Below are 14,099 nucleotides of genomic sequence, written 5' to 3'. Positions count from 1 at the left end.
CCCTGAAGATGTAGGAATTGCATTGCAAATCAAAGCAGACCACTGTCTGGGCAGCTGACCTGTCTGAGGCCAGAACCCACCATACCTTGGGAAAGAATACATAAGCAAAGTTTTTAATCAGGATATAAAACAATGGAGGAAAGGGTCAAATCTATGACTAGACATTGGTTTTCAGAGAACTGATTTTCAGATAAAGCTGAGCACCCACAAACTCCTTTGAAATGACTTGCAGTTCTGCATGCCATTAACGACCTCATGGAGAAAGGACATTTCTCCTGCTACAGGCAGGCCCCAACTATCATAAAAGACTACTAATTATTCAGCCCTGAAGGAACTTAAACGTTAATGTGGATTCATAATAATAACTTCAGACACTTAAGTCTGAGTGTAGTGTGCCAGTCCTGTAATGTCAGTCAGGAAAAACCTTGCTTTCCTCAGAATCACTGAGATTTATTCACACAGGTTTTATAGCCTTTCTCCAGACCAACCTCTGCAACCCATTTTTTTCAAGCAATACCTCTGGAAAGTTGCAGTTGGGCAAAGGACTGTCACAGAATCCCTGCAAGGTGCCCAGGCTGTAGTTGGAAGTCAGGTTGCTGATAAGGCATATGTCCACCCGGTCAGGAGTGATGTTGTATTCAGCAGCCATGCAGCTGGCAAGATCCACAGTGCTGCACATGAACTGGAAAACAAAGATGGTATTAAGCTCCACAGCACAGACAAAGAGAAGAAAACAAAATAGTTTATGTCAGTTAAAAAGGTGCTTGGAAATGGCTGTAGCAACGTACAAAATATGCAACATGAAATCATCAGCTTATGTTTTATTGCATGTGCAATGCCTATGCTTTTTCTCCTCCAAAACATTAATTAACAAAATCCAGGCGCTAGGGAACAGCCGGTCTCTCTCTGAGCCTGAACTCAGCAGTGGTGTCTGATTGCACAGCCAGACCAACTTGGTCCCAAAAGTGCAACTCAAAACAGAGTGGTCACCATGCCCATGAGCTGATCCCTGTACTCAGAGCAGGAGGCAGCACCGTGCAAGGGCTGGTACAAAGCCCAAGAACACTTACATCCCACTCAGTGTGGTGGGAGTTAAATAACACATCAGCCTCGTGCCAGCCCTTCCCGCAGGTATACGCTTCAGGCTGGCTCCTGCACTTGGAGCAGAAGCATTTAAAGAATCACAATAGGACCTGGGCACAAATCAGTGCCAGGCACATAATGGGCTCTAGGGATGGAGCTGCTGGGCTCCCATTTCTTTTCTGTGCCCAAAAAGCAAAGGCCACCGACCTCAGTTGCTGTCAGTCCTAGGCAGGATGGTGTTAAACTCAGTGGTTTTAAGGGTCACGATGCTGCAGAGCACCAATAAGAAAACAATGCAGAACTGAATAGATCAAAAGGAAATAATGGACATACCATGTTGACAAAGGCAGACAGAAAAACCAGGATAATGGCGAAGACTCCAACTAAGGTGCTATTGGTCCTGGACTGTACAATCTTCTTAGAAAGAGTCTGGAGAGGAACTGGGAAAAGCTGCATGAGAGGGAAAAAAAAAAATCAAAGAGACACATAAAATCCTTGTTTGTTTTACAGATTACAAACTGCATTTGAGCCACCCGCATCCTTCAGCGCAGGTCTGTGTGCCTGCTGCACAGGGGCTGGAGGATGGTGATGGGGGATGGCGGCTGTGGGACAAGGGCGAGCAGAGAAGTGATTGCCTCGTGGCAGCAGGCCCAGCTGGCTCACCAAATCTACTTAGCCCTTCCTAATGGGAGTGATGGCTCCTGAGCCCAGATAGCATGGCTTGCAGGGCTGTGCTCATCCTGTCGTGAGAAGCAAACCACAAGCCATCTGTAACTGAAATAGCCAGGAGCTTGAGCCTGGAAATTACTGGAGCAAAAATTTTAAAAAGCAGAAATGAAAATACACGTCATGATCACCAAGGCGTATCGTAGGACTCTCTGGTGCCATTTCAGACACAGACTGTTAAACAGCCCAGGCCAGCCCAGTGATCTGTCAGACCCTCGCCGAAAGGCGCTGCAGAGATCAGCTGGCCAGGGCTGGTCTGTGGCACTTGGCTCCCCCCTCACACGGCAATAAAAACACCCGCGGGCGAGGCAATCATGGAGCTGCTGCAGCCTGCCAGCCCCAGTGAGTCACTGCTAGCAGGGCTAGGAGCTCCCTGCTGATGGCTACTGACTGCGGCCCTGCAAGCCCTGCTTCAGGTGCTGCATCGCATTCCGGGTGGAAACAGTCTGTGTGTTAGAGCAGGGACTGACCGGTGCCCTTCGCAGCCAGGGTGACCCCTCAGCACGGCCTGAGGCTTTCCTGCACTGCACTGACTGCCGAGCCAACCCTCTCCTTCCATGTGCCACTGCTGTGCTAGTGGAAGCTCGGGGCTGGAGCAGAAATGCCAGGAAACCCTCGTTCACTGACATGCTGCCATGAGAAATTGTCCTCCCCCATGCCAGGGCAGAGGAGCTCTGCCCAGGACTGCCAAAGCCTTTTCCAGAGCCCAACTCTCCCTTCCCTTACGCACTGCATGAATAACCAAGCCACTAGAGGGTATTTTTAGAGACACAAAGAAACAACAGCACAGTGCCATGGCACTGCAATTTAACTATGACTAATGTTTCTATTAAAAGTCTTGCTTTTCCCTTTTATCCTTCACTCTTACATCTTCGGAGATGCAACATTTTGTCAGTGCTGTGCTTCCCACACAGCAGCCCTACAGTGTAATTAGCAAGTGTTGGAGCGGCTAAGGCGCTGATTAGCTGGGGACTCTGTACAAGGAGAGGTTGTGGCAAGAGTTTTGAAAGAGCTGATTTCACCTGCTACCAGCACATGCTCCAGATGAAAGGAGAGGGCAAGGCTCTGTGGAGGACTGGAGAAAAGGGGAAAGTGGGATTGTGACTTATTTGCACTGAATGAGGACTGATTGAAATTCACTGAAGGCTTATGCAATCCTTCAGGCTCAGTGGCAGCCACTATAAAACAAAGGAAAACACCTTTCTCTCAGAAATAAACCCTGATGATATAGAAGTCCTTAGCTCTGTTGATAAGCCACGAACCAAAATATCTCTTTGCCCTATCATGTCCTGCTGCTTCCACACAGATGTCAGCTAGCAGATCCCTACTAGAATAGGGTTATGGAAAATCCAGTGGGGCTTTCCTCTGTTCTAGCCCTTATAGGATTTGGAAGGAGAAGGAGGATCTGTACTGCATTTAGACAGTTTTCTCAGTAGATTACAGCAGGACAGGTTTTCCTGCCATCTCTTTGTTTGCCACCTCAAGGCCAAGCTCCACAAAGGTATTCAGGGACCTAACCTCCATCTGTAATCTCTGGGAAATCAGGCACCTAAATAAAACTTGTGAGTTATTTGTTGTGGCTCTTGGCTCAAGCTCCTGCTGCCAATGATCCCATAAAAGCCTGACTTTGAACCAAGCCTGAGATATCAAGCAAAGCGATCAGTGGAAGACACTAAAGTTCTAATGAAAACATGTTTTCTTTGTATTAATCTTGGTTCTCATTACTTTGCAAACGAGGAAAAATTTTAGGTCAGTAAACAAGTACAGCTGGAAAAAGTCCTGAAGAAGGAAGAAATGCCAAAATCCGTAGGAGGTCAGGGCTGCAGTTGAGAGTGCAACAACACAGTCATGCCGTGCATCTGAGGAACCCCTGCCTTGTGAGCACTCATGGGAGCCCTGTCACATAAGCCATGCTCTCCCCATTTCACAGAGGCAGGTAGAGCCCAGGAACACCTGCAGCTTGAAGGACTTCTGTGATAGACATGGGGAGCCTATCTCAGCTCTGACAATTCAGCTCCATTCTTGCAGTGCTTCCTCCATGAAAACATCCAAAAGTCAGGGGTATAGCACAAAAGAAGAAAAAAAGAAAAGAAGATTGCTTTCCCTCCCATTTTCAAAACCACAAAAGTAAGATCCCTTCTGTCCTCATAAAAGAAGCAGAATATCAGGACACAGTATTACAGTACAGTAAAAATCCAAGCAGCACTGCTCATTGGCCCATTGGTTTGTACTGCCCAACACCACCTGCTCCTCTTAGTGAGACTCAAATCCTGCCTGAGTGAAAAACAGGACAAGGGAAGGTCTGATGAAATGGCAACTCCCAGCCTGCATTGGCACTACTGAGAAGGGGGTGAGAGAAAGGATGTGATCCATTTGGGCAGCTGAGATCCATGTTTGGGCAGCCACACAAGTGGGAGGTCACTCATTAGCACTCTTGAAATCCCCATGTAAAGAAAACCACAATGGGAAAAAAGAAAATTGGATTGCCCAGTTGATTCCAGTTCACTCTGAATTGAAATGCATAAATGCAGGTGAAGAAAGGGCACTGCTGTGCAGGTGAAGGTACAAGTTTAAAAAGTGATCCAACAAAGAGTATGTTACACTGAAAATAATCCGCAACATCCAGTCATTTGCATGACAAAATTACTCTAAATAAATCCCATTCTTTGCAATAAGAGCTGATCTAGGAGAGAAGAGAAATATTTCTTCTTTTGGTCTTCTTAATATATAGTGTGGATATGGAAAACTGCTTAGATAATTGCTGTTGTAAGATGAGGTCTTTAAGGTCCGATTTTTCAATTTGTAATAAAAGCCTTTGAGTAATTTTGAAGTACATTAAATGTTTCTGGAGTAAAAGACAACATCTCCAGGCAACTTGATGTTGCAAGTCCATTTATGTAATTTATTTCACAGTGATTTATTAATCTATTGAAAAAGTACAGTTTTCAGAGGGTGGTTTGCTTTTTTTTCCTGATTGAGAAAAAAACCCCAAATGCTTTAGGAGCATCTAGACCAGCTTTTGGAGGCAAAGAAAGTGATAGGCAAGCTACACCTATGTAGAGCTGCAGAAAAGCTTATTTTCTCATAAGGGACAACTTGTAATTTCTCTCCTACGTGCTCCCAGGACCATGCAAGAAGTTGAATTCCACACAGCAGTGTAGATACAAGAAGTTAAAGGATTTTAAGAAAAAAACACAAGCTTGATAAGTTTGTAGCAAAACAGATGTCTGTCAGCAGAGTATTTGAGAAGGGACCCTGGTTCCCATGACCTTAGACTCTACTGGGAAGGGACACCATCTCAGTGGCCAAGTCTTCATGGACCATCAAAGCAAAGAACTGGAACCCTCTTGTTTATTACAGCTGAAGAAACTTGGAAAGCCAAGCTGGCTGTGCTGGCAGTTCTAGGATCAGCTTCTAGTCCGTGGAGAATTTTATAGTGGAAGACAATAATGACAGCGAAGGAAAATAAAACATGATCAAGCTGTTCAGAAAGAGCCTGCTGGCCACTGTCAAAACCAGAGATGGAGAGGCCAAAACAGGGAGGGAAAATCTCACATGAAAGCTAGAAAGAGGAAGAAAAAAGAGACACTTATCATGTAACAGTACAGCAAACAGGCAAAAGTTATGCTTATGCTGATGTCTTGGGGTGGACACCTGCTTTCCAACTTTGTGTGGAATGAACTGCTGGTATTTAAAACATGTGCTTTCCTATCCCACATCTGAGTGTGAAACAAAGCAAACAATGCTGACATCCCTGTCTTCAGGGATTTCATCTGAAGGATATGTAAAATTGCCTTCCTTCTGCTGGTATCTAAAAGTGTTTCCCAGAGCAATGTGGCGTACAGAAATAAAGTAACACCCCTTATCCAAGGGCTGGGTAAACCCATTGCTTAAAAATCAAAGACTTGAAACACCAAGATCTTGGATGACAGAAGTAGGCTGCAGCTATTAGGAGCCGCTGCCATCAGACATGGAGCTGACAAGCTAGAAGTACCTGTTCCCTAAACAAGCCATCTCATAATCAGGTGTTGTCAGCAGAGGCTAATTTGGAGCACTAAGAAGGGGTAATCAAAAAGGAACTGGAGCCAGAAGGCCAAATATTTTCAATATTTCCATCTCTGCACAGAAGCCACACTGGATGTTATACATGAGCATGTTGTGGGGATGAAAACTCACTGCTGGAAATATCAGAGGCTTCAGAAAATCCCATTAAATTCTGATGTTATTCTGAATTCCCTCTGATGTCTTGCATATCCAGAGCCTGTGCACTGAGGCAAAGCCAGCCTAGAAACAGTTGCAGACACTACTGAGCAAACCTCTTCTACAGGAATTTGGAAGATCAATGCAAAGAAAGCAAGATTGAAATCTGCCTACCATCCAGGGGACTGAAAAGTCCTGTGTGCCTTTTAAGTTAACTAGTAATTAAGATCAGTAATAATTTTAAACCAAAAAGCCCAAACCAAAACCAAAGGATTTGAATGATGACAGAAGAATCGAGTGCTGTGGAAGTGGCCTGTAAATGCCAGTGGGCGACAAACAGCTCTGAGCCTTGGAGTGTGTGGTTGCAAGTCAGGCAGCTCAGGTTCTCCAGAGCTCCAGACCTGCCCCAGCTCTCGTCCCAGCAGAAGCAGTGAGTTGGTGTGGCTGGCCAGCTCAGCACCAAATTCCCAAGTTCTCTATGGCTGTGAGCAAAATCGTGTTAGATTGGTTGTTAGTTAACTGCTAATCGCATTAACTACTGATACCAGTTGACAAATGAATGACTTTTACTAGCATGCTCAAGTGGATGGACACACAAAGTACAACCAGGCATCCGTGAGTACCACTGCCCAGCTCAAGGGACCCAAGCCTTCCTATCAGCAGTGTTATTTCTGACTCGACTTCTCACTGCTGGTAAGCAAGGAAGACCAATGGGATGCTGCACATACAAACCAGGCTCCCTTTAAAGTTGTCATAAGGCCAAAGGAAACCCCGTGAGTGAGTTGTTAAGTTCAAATAGAACTTGAAGTTTCTTTCGCTGGGAACAGTTTGCAGCTCTTATTAATATGAGAAGAAGACAAAGTTTAATTTCCAAATCTAGCTTCAAAAAAAATCAAAAAGACATGTATGGTGCAAGTCTGTCAAGAGCACCCACATTCAACTGTTGAAAATGGCACGGAGAAAATAATTAAAGTGAGACAAATCATCTGCCTGACGTTATCCGTTATCCCACTGTTTCTTCTGCAGGAAACATAATGCTACTGAGCTATTTTATTCCAGGCACTGAGGAACAAAGCTGAGCTTGGGCTAAGGAACCTGAATCTGGGCATATTCCATGTTCAGACTCTTCTAGACTAGAAGGATCCCTAAAACTGAAACACATCAATGTTTTTAATACAACACCTTTGAGTGAAATAGATGAGCACACCACCCTTTCCACAATGCTCACTGCCAATTTACCACAGGCTGACAAGAAGAATTAATATGTTTTTGGACTTCACACAATGTATTTTTTTTCTGATCAAAGCAGCTACAAGAAAGAGCCCACTGAATGTTGGAAGCTCTGTACACTCATCTGAGAAAGGCTGATAAAATTCTGTATGTTTGTGGCTTTTACTTCCCTCCAGGACATTTTTCCTTGATGATATTCTGCTTCTGATTATCTGCCTACCCAAACACGCATATGCAGCAGGGGCCAGTACACAGGCGACTCTGCAGGAAGTTTACAGGGAGGAAATGAATGGTCAGTGTTTGGTCCCACACTGGAAAATGTGCTCTTCTTATATCAATATGAGAATGTCTGCAGGGGACTTAATAGACATGCAGATCCACAGAGTGATTACTTCTTGCTGAGCTAAAGAGATGCCAACCCTAACATCTGTTTGCAGTTCATTCTGCCTTATCAAAGGCTTTTTTCTGTAACCAATCCTTATCACACAGTGTGGAAAGGATGGCTAACAAAACACACTCTGTTAGCTGAAGAAGCAGATTGCTGATCTGGTTATCTTAGGCAGAGGACTACAAAGAAACCACTGTGCTCACCTTTACACAGGAGTAAATGACGGAAACAAACACCACTGTGGTCAGGATCAGGAAACAGGTCAGGTAGAAACCCAGCATAAATGTAGAGCTGAAATCAAGGAGAGGTTTGGTTGATTTAATTTTGTTTTGTTTTGCACATCATATAGAATAGCTACTGCTCTGCTCTCCAGAACACATTTGTACAAGCTATGACACACTGCACAGGCTTTCCAATTAGGATCGCAGTAGGAGACACGAGGTGCTTTGAATACCAACAGATACTCTGGCCTATTTAGAATTACTCAGACAGGCTGCAGAACAGAGAATGCTGCATCTTTTATAGCAATCACCTTCCTGCTGGGGTGATAGAGGTGGGACTGAAAAACATTTCATGCACTAGAGGAGGTGACAGAACAACTTGTTGTGGCAGGTTGGACCCCAGCTGGCTGTGGGCAGGGCACCCCTGGGAAGGAAGGCGGGCTGAGTCCTAATCTCAGTGGGAATTCCTACCTGTCCTTGCACAGGGAATGTCTGTGTAGCAGCACTCTCTGTGCTCTGTCTTGTGCATGGGATGTGAGCAACTACAGCATAAGGATGGGCAGGGAAAACAGCCTCATCTTGGCCAGCTTGAGAGGTTCCTGCTCCTCCCAACTTTGAAGTACAAAGAGGATTCCAGGGCCAACTTTATACTATGCGTTTTCATCTGTTTTCCTCACGAAGATATTCAACACCAATTTCCTAGTGATTGGTCTCAGTGTGACAGGATAGGCCCTCTCCCAGGAGTCAGCCTTGTTCATAATCTAAAGGAAGTATTCTTGTGATGTGACACTGAGGCCAACCACACCAAAGCCAGCTGGTCTCTGTGTTCTCTCATGCCTACTAAGATAATTGTACTTGCTAATTCACTCTTTGAGCCTTTTTTGAAATTCCTTAAAGCTATTCCTCTTTATCATAATAAATTGACACTGACATTCTGTCTCTAGTTTCAGATTCCACGGTGTGCCTTTCATGAAGCTCTGATTGTGACACCTATGCACCTGTGGTTTCACTTGGTGTTTAATTTCAATAAAAGACCAAAGCTATGCAACTGAAATATCAGGAAAAACAAACCAAAAGGTGAAGGGAAGTGTATCTAACCTGCAGTTAAAACATGGAATTTTATTTGCTCTCAAACCAAATCACCTTTCAGACAGGCCAGGCTAGGGACACTTTAGAACTTGCAAAAAAAAAAACCCCAAATAATCTACAACCCTCCTTATGGGCAGCATGGAAAGAGACTGAACAGCACAACATTTACACCACACTGCCGTAAGGGATTGGCTCCTGCGTAATACAAAGGAGGCAGCCATATGGTTGCCACACATCAGAAATTGTCAAGTTGTCATTTAAATGTTAAACTGGGTTTTATGGAGACAGCATAGTGGATGCTTTGGGAGTTTGATGAGCAACACAAGGCTGGTAGAGTGCCTCTTGCAGGTATGAAGTTATGACAGCAATATCCAGGAATCCAAAGTGTAAGCCCTTGTTAAATCAGTTACTCTCAAAGAATATTTCTGGGTGTAATTAACAATGCATTAATTGCTGGGAATTAGTTCCAATTTTGAGCCTCTTTTGGCTTCACTTGCAGTTTCCCAAAGCAGACCTGTCTGTTTACACAGTGCATTTGTCCTGATGTTATTTTGCTGATTCAATCCTTTTGTGAGCTCTCCTGCCTGGGAGAGTGAACAACAAACATCAGACTAAGTGTTATTTCTGTGACCTTCCAAATATCTGATCTGAACACTACAAACCAATCTCCACTCAAAAAAAATCTGTGGTGGGAACAGAAGTAGAAACAGTTGTAATGGCATAAAATAGTACTGGAACTCTCTTTAGGGACAATTTTTTGTCTTCTTGTAAGAAAGATAAATTTGGAGCATTTTCAGAGCTTCTGTGATCTTGTTTTTCAGTTTAAAAATGACTAACTCCAAATTTATTTCCAGCACAGCATTGCTCAGTGAATGGTGTATTATTGCTACTAAACCAGAGCATAGGAAATACCCACATGCTGTAATTTTAAGTGATTTTTAAAGAACTCTTTGAGAAGAACTCCCATTTCTGCAGGGCTCACTGCTGGAAAAGATTTAGTGGGTTGTGCTGTGCCTTGCAGACAAAGCTGCAGAGCACTGCAGCGGGCCAAGAGCACTGTGTCCCACAGCCCTGAGGAGCTCATGCCGCTCATGCCTGGGAAAAGAAATGACTGCAACCCTTAAATCTGGAGCGAGCCACTCAAAGCTCAGCCATGTGCAGCTCAACCCCCTCGCTACCTCTCTTCTTGCCCAGCTGCTCTGAGTCCAGAAGAATAAATGTATGAGAGATTATGCCTTATTTGTTAAGCAGACCCTGAGACCTCAGTGCTCTGAGCAGTGAGGCTGTGATGAGTTTTCACCTTCCTGTCCCACTGTGTTTAGATAAGAGGACAGCCCAGCCCTGTGCTGTGAGTGTGTGCTATGCCTTGGTAGGCAAACCTTCCTACTTGATGATATTTGTTTTCCACAGGCTTATAAATGTGCTGAACTGAATTTCCTAAGATGGAGGTAAATTATAAGAGAAATCACACTGGGAAAACAGAAATCCTCACATGCCAGTGAGGAGGTTTTAATCTGCACTAGAAATGGGTGAAAACAATAAGCACCATGCATCACTTGAGCATGAATTATTTAAGGATTTTTCTCTTCCCCTTGGTGTTCTGAATTTTCAAGAAAAAAACAAAGAAAAGTAGGTCGGAATAGAGGAGGGGAGCAGATGGGAGCAAAGGGATGAAAGGGTACTCACTGTGGCACGATTATGATTTGAACAAAGCAGATGAAGAGGAAGACTAGGGAGGCACAAGCCACATAGGCTCCAAACCTGTCATCCACCTGCTTGGAGTACTGCAAAAAAACACAGTTATGTTACTGGGAAATTTGGGTGGCTGCCTTCTCTCCACAAAAAGTTCTTACTTGGCTTTTGTCTATGTCCTTGAAAAGCAGTGCTGGTAGGAAACAACATTCCAAACTCCCCTTCTCCCCGGGCAATCTGTAAGGGCTTGAACAGGCCCAAAGGCCACGGAAGGAAGCCACAGAGCTGGGTGGAGAGAGGATTCACCAACTGCCCCTTGCACGAGAGGAACAGAAATGGATTAACTGGGACCAAGATTTTAGGTCACTGTCATCAGACCGAAACTTCTTCGATGGGAAGTTTCCTCCAAGAGGGACAAATGGTGCTGATGAGAAAACCTTGCATGTCATGCAGATGACTTGACTCATTCTAATGACAGTGCAAGGTTTTCACACAGTCACTCCTTCCAACTACTTGTCAACGTATTGGCCATGTGGGAGCTGCACCCAATTCCCAAAGATGCTTTATTTAGCTTGAAGCACGGTTCTCATCACAGACAGTCTCAATGTCTGAACCACAGAATAAAAGGTGCTCTGAACAGGTGAACCGCTAATTTCCCTGGCAGTTTGCAGATATAAATTTGAAGAGGAGGAGTGGGGGGAAATTACATGCTCGAGCTTTTATCCTGTCCCACACTGATTCATTGAACAGCTGTAAGTCCTGAAAAGCTCTGCTTTTGCAATAGGTAGTCATTCTTGTCAAGGAAAAACTGTTTCTAAATAAAATTATAAAATAATTAGTGCAATCTTATTATGAAGTTTTTTCCATTGAATAATGAGTTTAACCCAAAGACCACAAAATCATCCCAAGGATCTGTGCTTGGATAAAAAATAAAAGAAAAAATAGATTACTTACTTTGTGCAATTAAACCCACCACTTTTTATGGTACCTTTAATAATGTCATCCAGGTACCTCTAGACTTAGAATTTAGACTTGGAAATTTAACTTTGCATCTAGAGCTGATGATGTCTCTACTATACAGTCAGGGAAATGATCTTTGCCTCACAGCAATATCTGAAATCAAATCAGGAAGAAATCAACTGCTCATGAGCTTTAGGTCTGTTACTCCCCTTTCTCACATTTGTGGGACAGAGAACTGTATTGCTTAAAATGGGCCCCCAAAAATGTCCAGAGTACAAATTGCATCCAAATGAACCCTAATAGTACCTGAGGCTCTTTGTGGGGACAAAGGGCAGGGAAAAGTCCTTCCAAAGGTGTTTCTGAGCTTAGGTAGGCTGAAGTGGGTTTCTCCAGTGATTTGAAGGAGATAAGGGGTGACCATGATCTCGGTTTGGAGTCTCAAAGTCAGAGAAACAATCTGGTTTATTCTATATTCCCTTTACTGCTTATCACTGCATATTCATGTGTGTCTGCTAGAAATGGCTTCATTTTCCTGGCCAGTGCTGCCTTCAGATGACTGTGATTTTTTTAGGACAAGTTATATTAAGGTTTCCATGAAGAAGCATGGATTTTTTAAGATCACAACCCCACCTCCAATACCCAAACCATCACTTAGATATAAAAGCCTGACCTTCTGCAGGAGAATTAAAACTCCTAACAAGCCTCCCTGACATGCTGCAAGGATTTTTAGACGTTACCTTTTTCTCCAAGTCAGGCTCCCTGAATGTTAAGAGGAACTTGCGCACGTGCTCAGAGCGTAGCCGATCAATACTTCTGGCGTCGATGGCCCGGCCCAGGAACTCGTCCACTTCATCCTCTGGGTTCATACTCTCCTGGGTACTCCTGAGGATGTCATGAAAAGGGAGCATAAGAGCACAAGATAATTTCTGCCTCTGCACAGTGTGTTATCATTGCAGTCTATAACAAGGTGGAGGTTAATGACATTTTGCTTATGACAGCTTCAATTGGGAAAGGGACTGGGAGCAGAGAGGGGAATGATATCAGCTCTAGAGCTCACTGCCAGTCCTGAGTCATTATTACAAGGATTCCATTTATTTGCCCTTTTTCTATATTACATTTGTTTCCTTGCCTTCAGGTCTCATTTCTATCCCTCATTCTCTAAAACCACTGGGTAGCCTCCTTCCCCTTGTTCTCTGACTTACTCTTCCCTGCACTACTGTGCTGTTGTAGCTGTTAGTGCCTGCACTGAAGAATTATTATGCATCCTGTCATATTTCTTGCTTACTAATAACAATTTCTGTAAATATTACTATGAAAATTTCCAAACTTGAACAATTCTCCCTTTTTGAGAAAAAAATTGTTTACAGAACAAACATGTGGGGAAAAAAATGTGGCCTGACTCCCCTTCACACAGTTATTTATGAGTATAAAGCATAAAACAGAAAGAAAAATCTGTTTACAAGATATTTACTTAAGGAAAGGTTGCAAAAGAAAAAGGCAACCGAAGGAAAAAATTACAAATTAGATTCTGCTTTCTAAATATGTGGAACAAGATTTCTAGGTTACTTATAATCTTTTGTGTCGCTGTTTTTCTGAATCTCTGCTATGGCTTCAGAAAATGAAGTTGATTTTCAAAAACTGTTGAGAAAAAAAAACCCTGTAAACTTAATTGTCCTGAGGCATTTTGCTCTGAGGATCAGGAAACCTGAAGCACCTCCCCAAATTCTAGTTATTTTTAAATCTAACAGTATTTTAATGACTTGATGCTGTCACTTTAATCGCCTGCCCTCAAACAAGCTATAGGCAGAAATTAAAAGCTAATCCTGAAGTACTGTTTTTCTGCTCTGCTTGCCTGATTACCCAGGTAGTCCACAGAGTTTGCCAATAGTTATCCACTGAAATAGGCCCCTCCCTTGCACTGGGGTATATCCAGCAGATAACTATTTCTGTGTGCAAACCCCATGATGGCACAGCAACTTAGGGCTCATGTTGTGTGACCCTCGGTTCAGGCACTCTGGAGAAAAAATCCCAGGGTCCAACAAGCATGATGAAAAGCTACTCTGCTTTATTTCCCTGGTTTCATTTGTACTGCACCAGAGCACACAATGCACTCTGTGTTGCAGCCAGCAGGCTCCCACAGGTAAGGCTGTGCTGGAAAGCAGCTTACAAACCAGAATGTGAATCTGTTTTAAAAGTTTAAAGGTCCCTTTCCAAAAGAAAGGCTCTTTCAAAGCTTTCTGCAAAACTGGATCAGATTTTAAGAAGCCCTCTGTACCTCAACTCTTCCGTGCACCTCTTGGCAAGATAAAAATAAATCAGGTCTATCTGCTTATTTCCATTCTACCACTCCTTGCCCCAGCCAGCAAGCTGAATGTGTCTGCACCTCAGCTGGGTGCAGACACCAATGGCATCTATTTAATGACCATATAGTAATTACAAACCTAGTTTGCCTCAAGGTCTAATCTCTATTTTAGCCAACCTTAGTATTTCAGTGGGGCTGGGGGAAAGAG

General features: G+C 43.6%; 1 protein-coding gene across 1 annotated transcript in view; it reads right to left on the bottom strand.

Moving 5' to 3' along the window:
* Window positions 1-14,099, bottom strand: part of ADCY5 (adenylate cyclase 5) — a gene marked incomplete at its 5' end in the record, with an annotated part of 205,400 nt that overhangs the window by 13,638 nt on the left and 177,663 nt on the right. The window contains 5 exons of the mRNA XM_008638242.2: window positions 518-682; window positions 1,417-1,533; window positions 7,831-7,918; window positions 10,624-10,721; window positions 12,327-12,471. Of these exons, the coding sequence (XP_008636464.2) occupies window positions 518-682; window positions 1,417-1,533; window positions 7,831-7,918; window positions 10,624-10,721; window positions 12,327-12,471 (613 nt within the window). The remainder of the gene's footprint in view (window positions 1-517; window positions 683-1,416; window positions 1,534-7,830; window positions 7,919-10,623; window positions 10,722-12,326; window positions 12,472-14,099) is intronic.

This window comes from Corvus brachyrhynchos, unplaced genomic scaffold, assembly GCF_000691975.1.
Source record: "Corvus brachyrhynchos isolate BGI_N302 unplaced genomic scaffold, ASM69197v1 scaffold126, whole genome shotgun sequence".
NCBI classification, from domain to species: domain Eukaryota; kingdom Metazoa; phylum Chordata; class Aves; order Passeriformes; family Corvidae; genus Corvus; species Corvus brachyrhynchos.
Note: the sequence above shows the minus strand (reverse complement) of the source record. Positions and strands in the feature narration are given on the sequence as shown.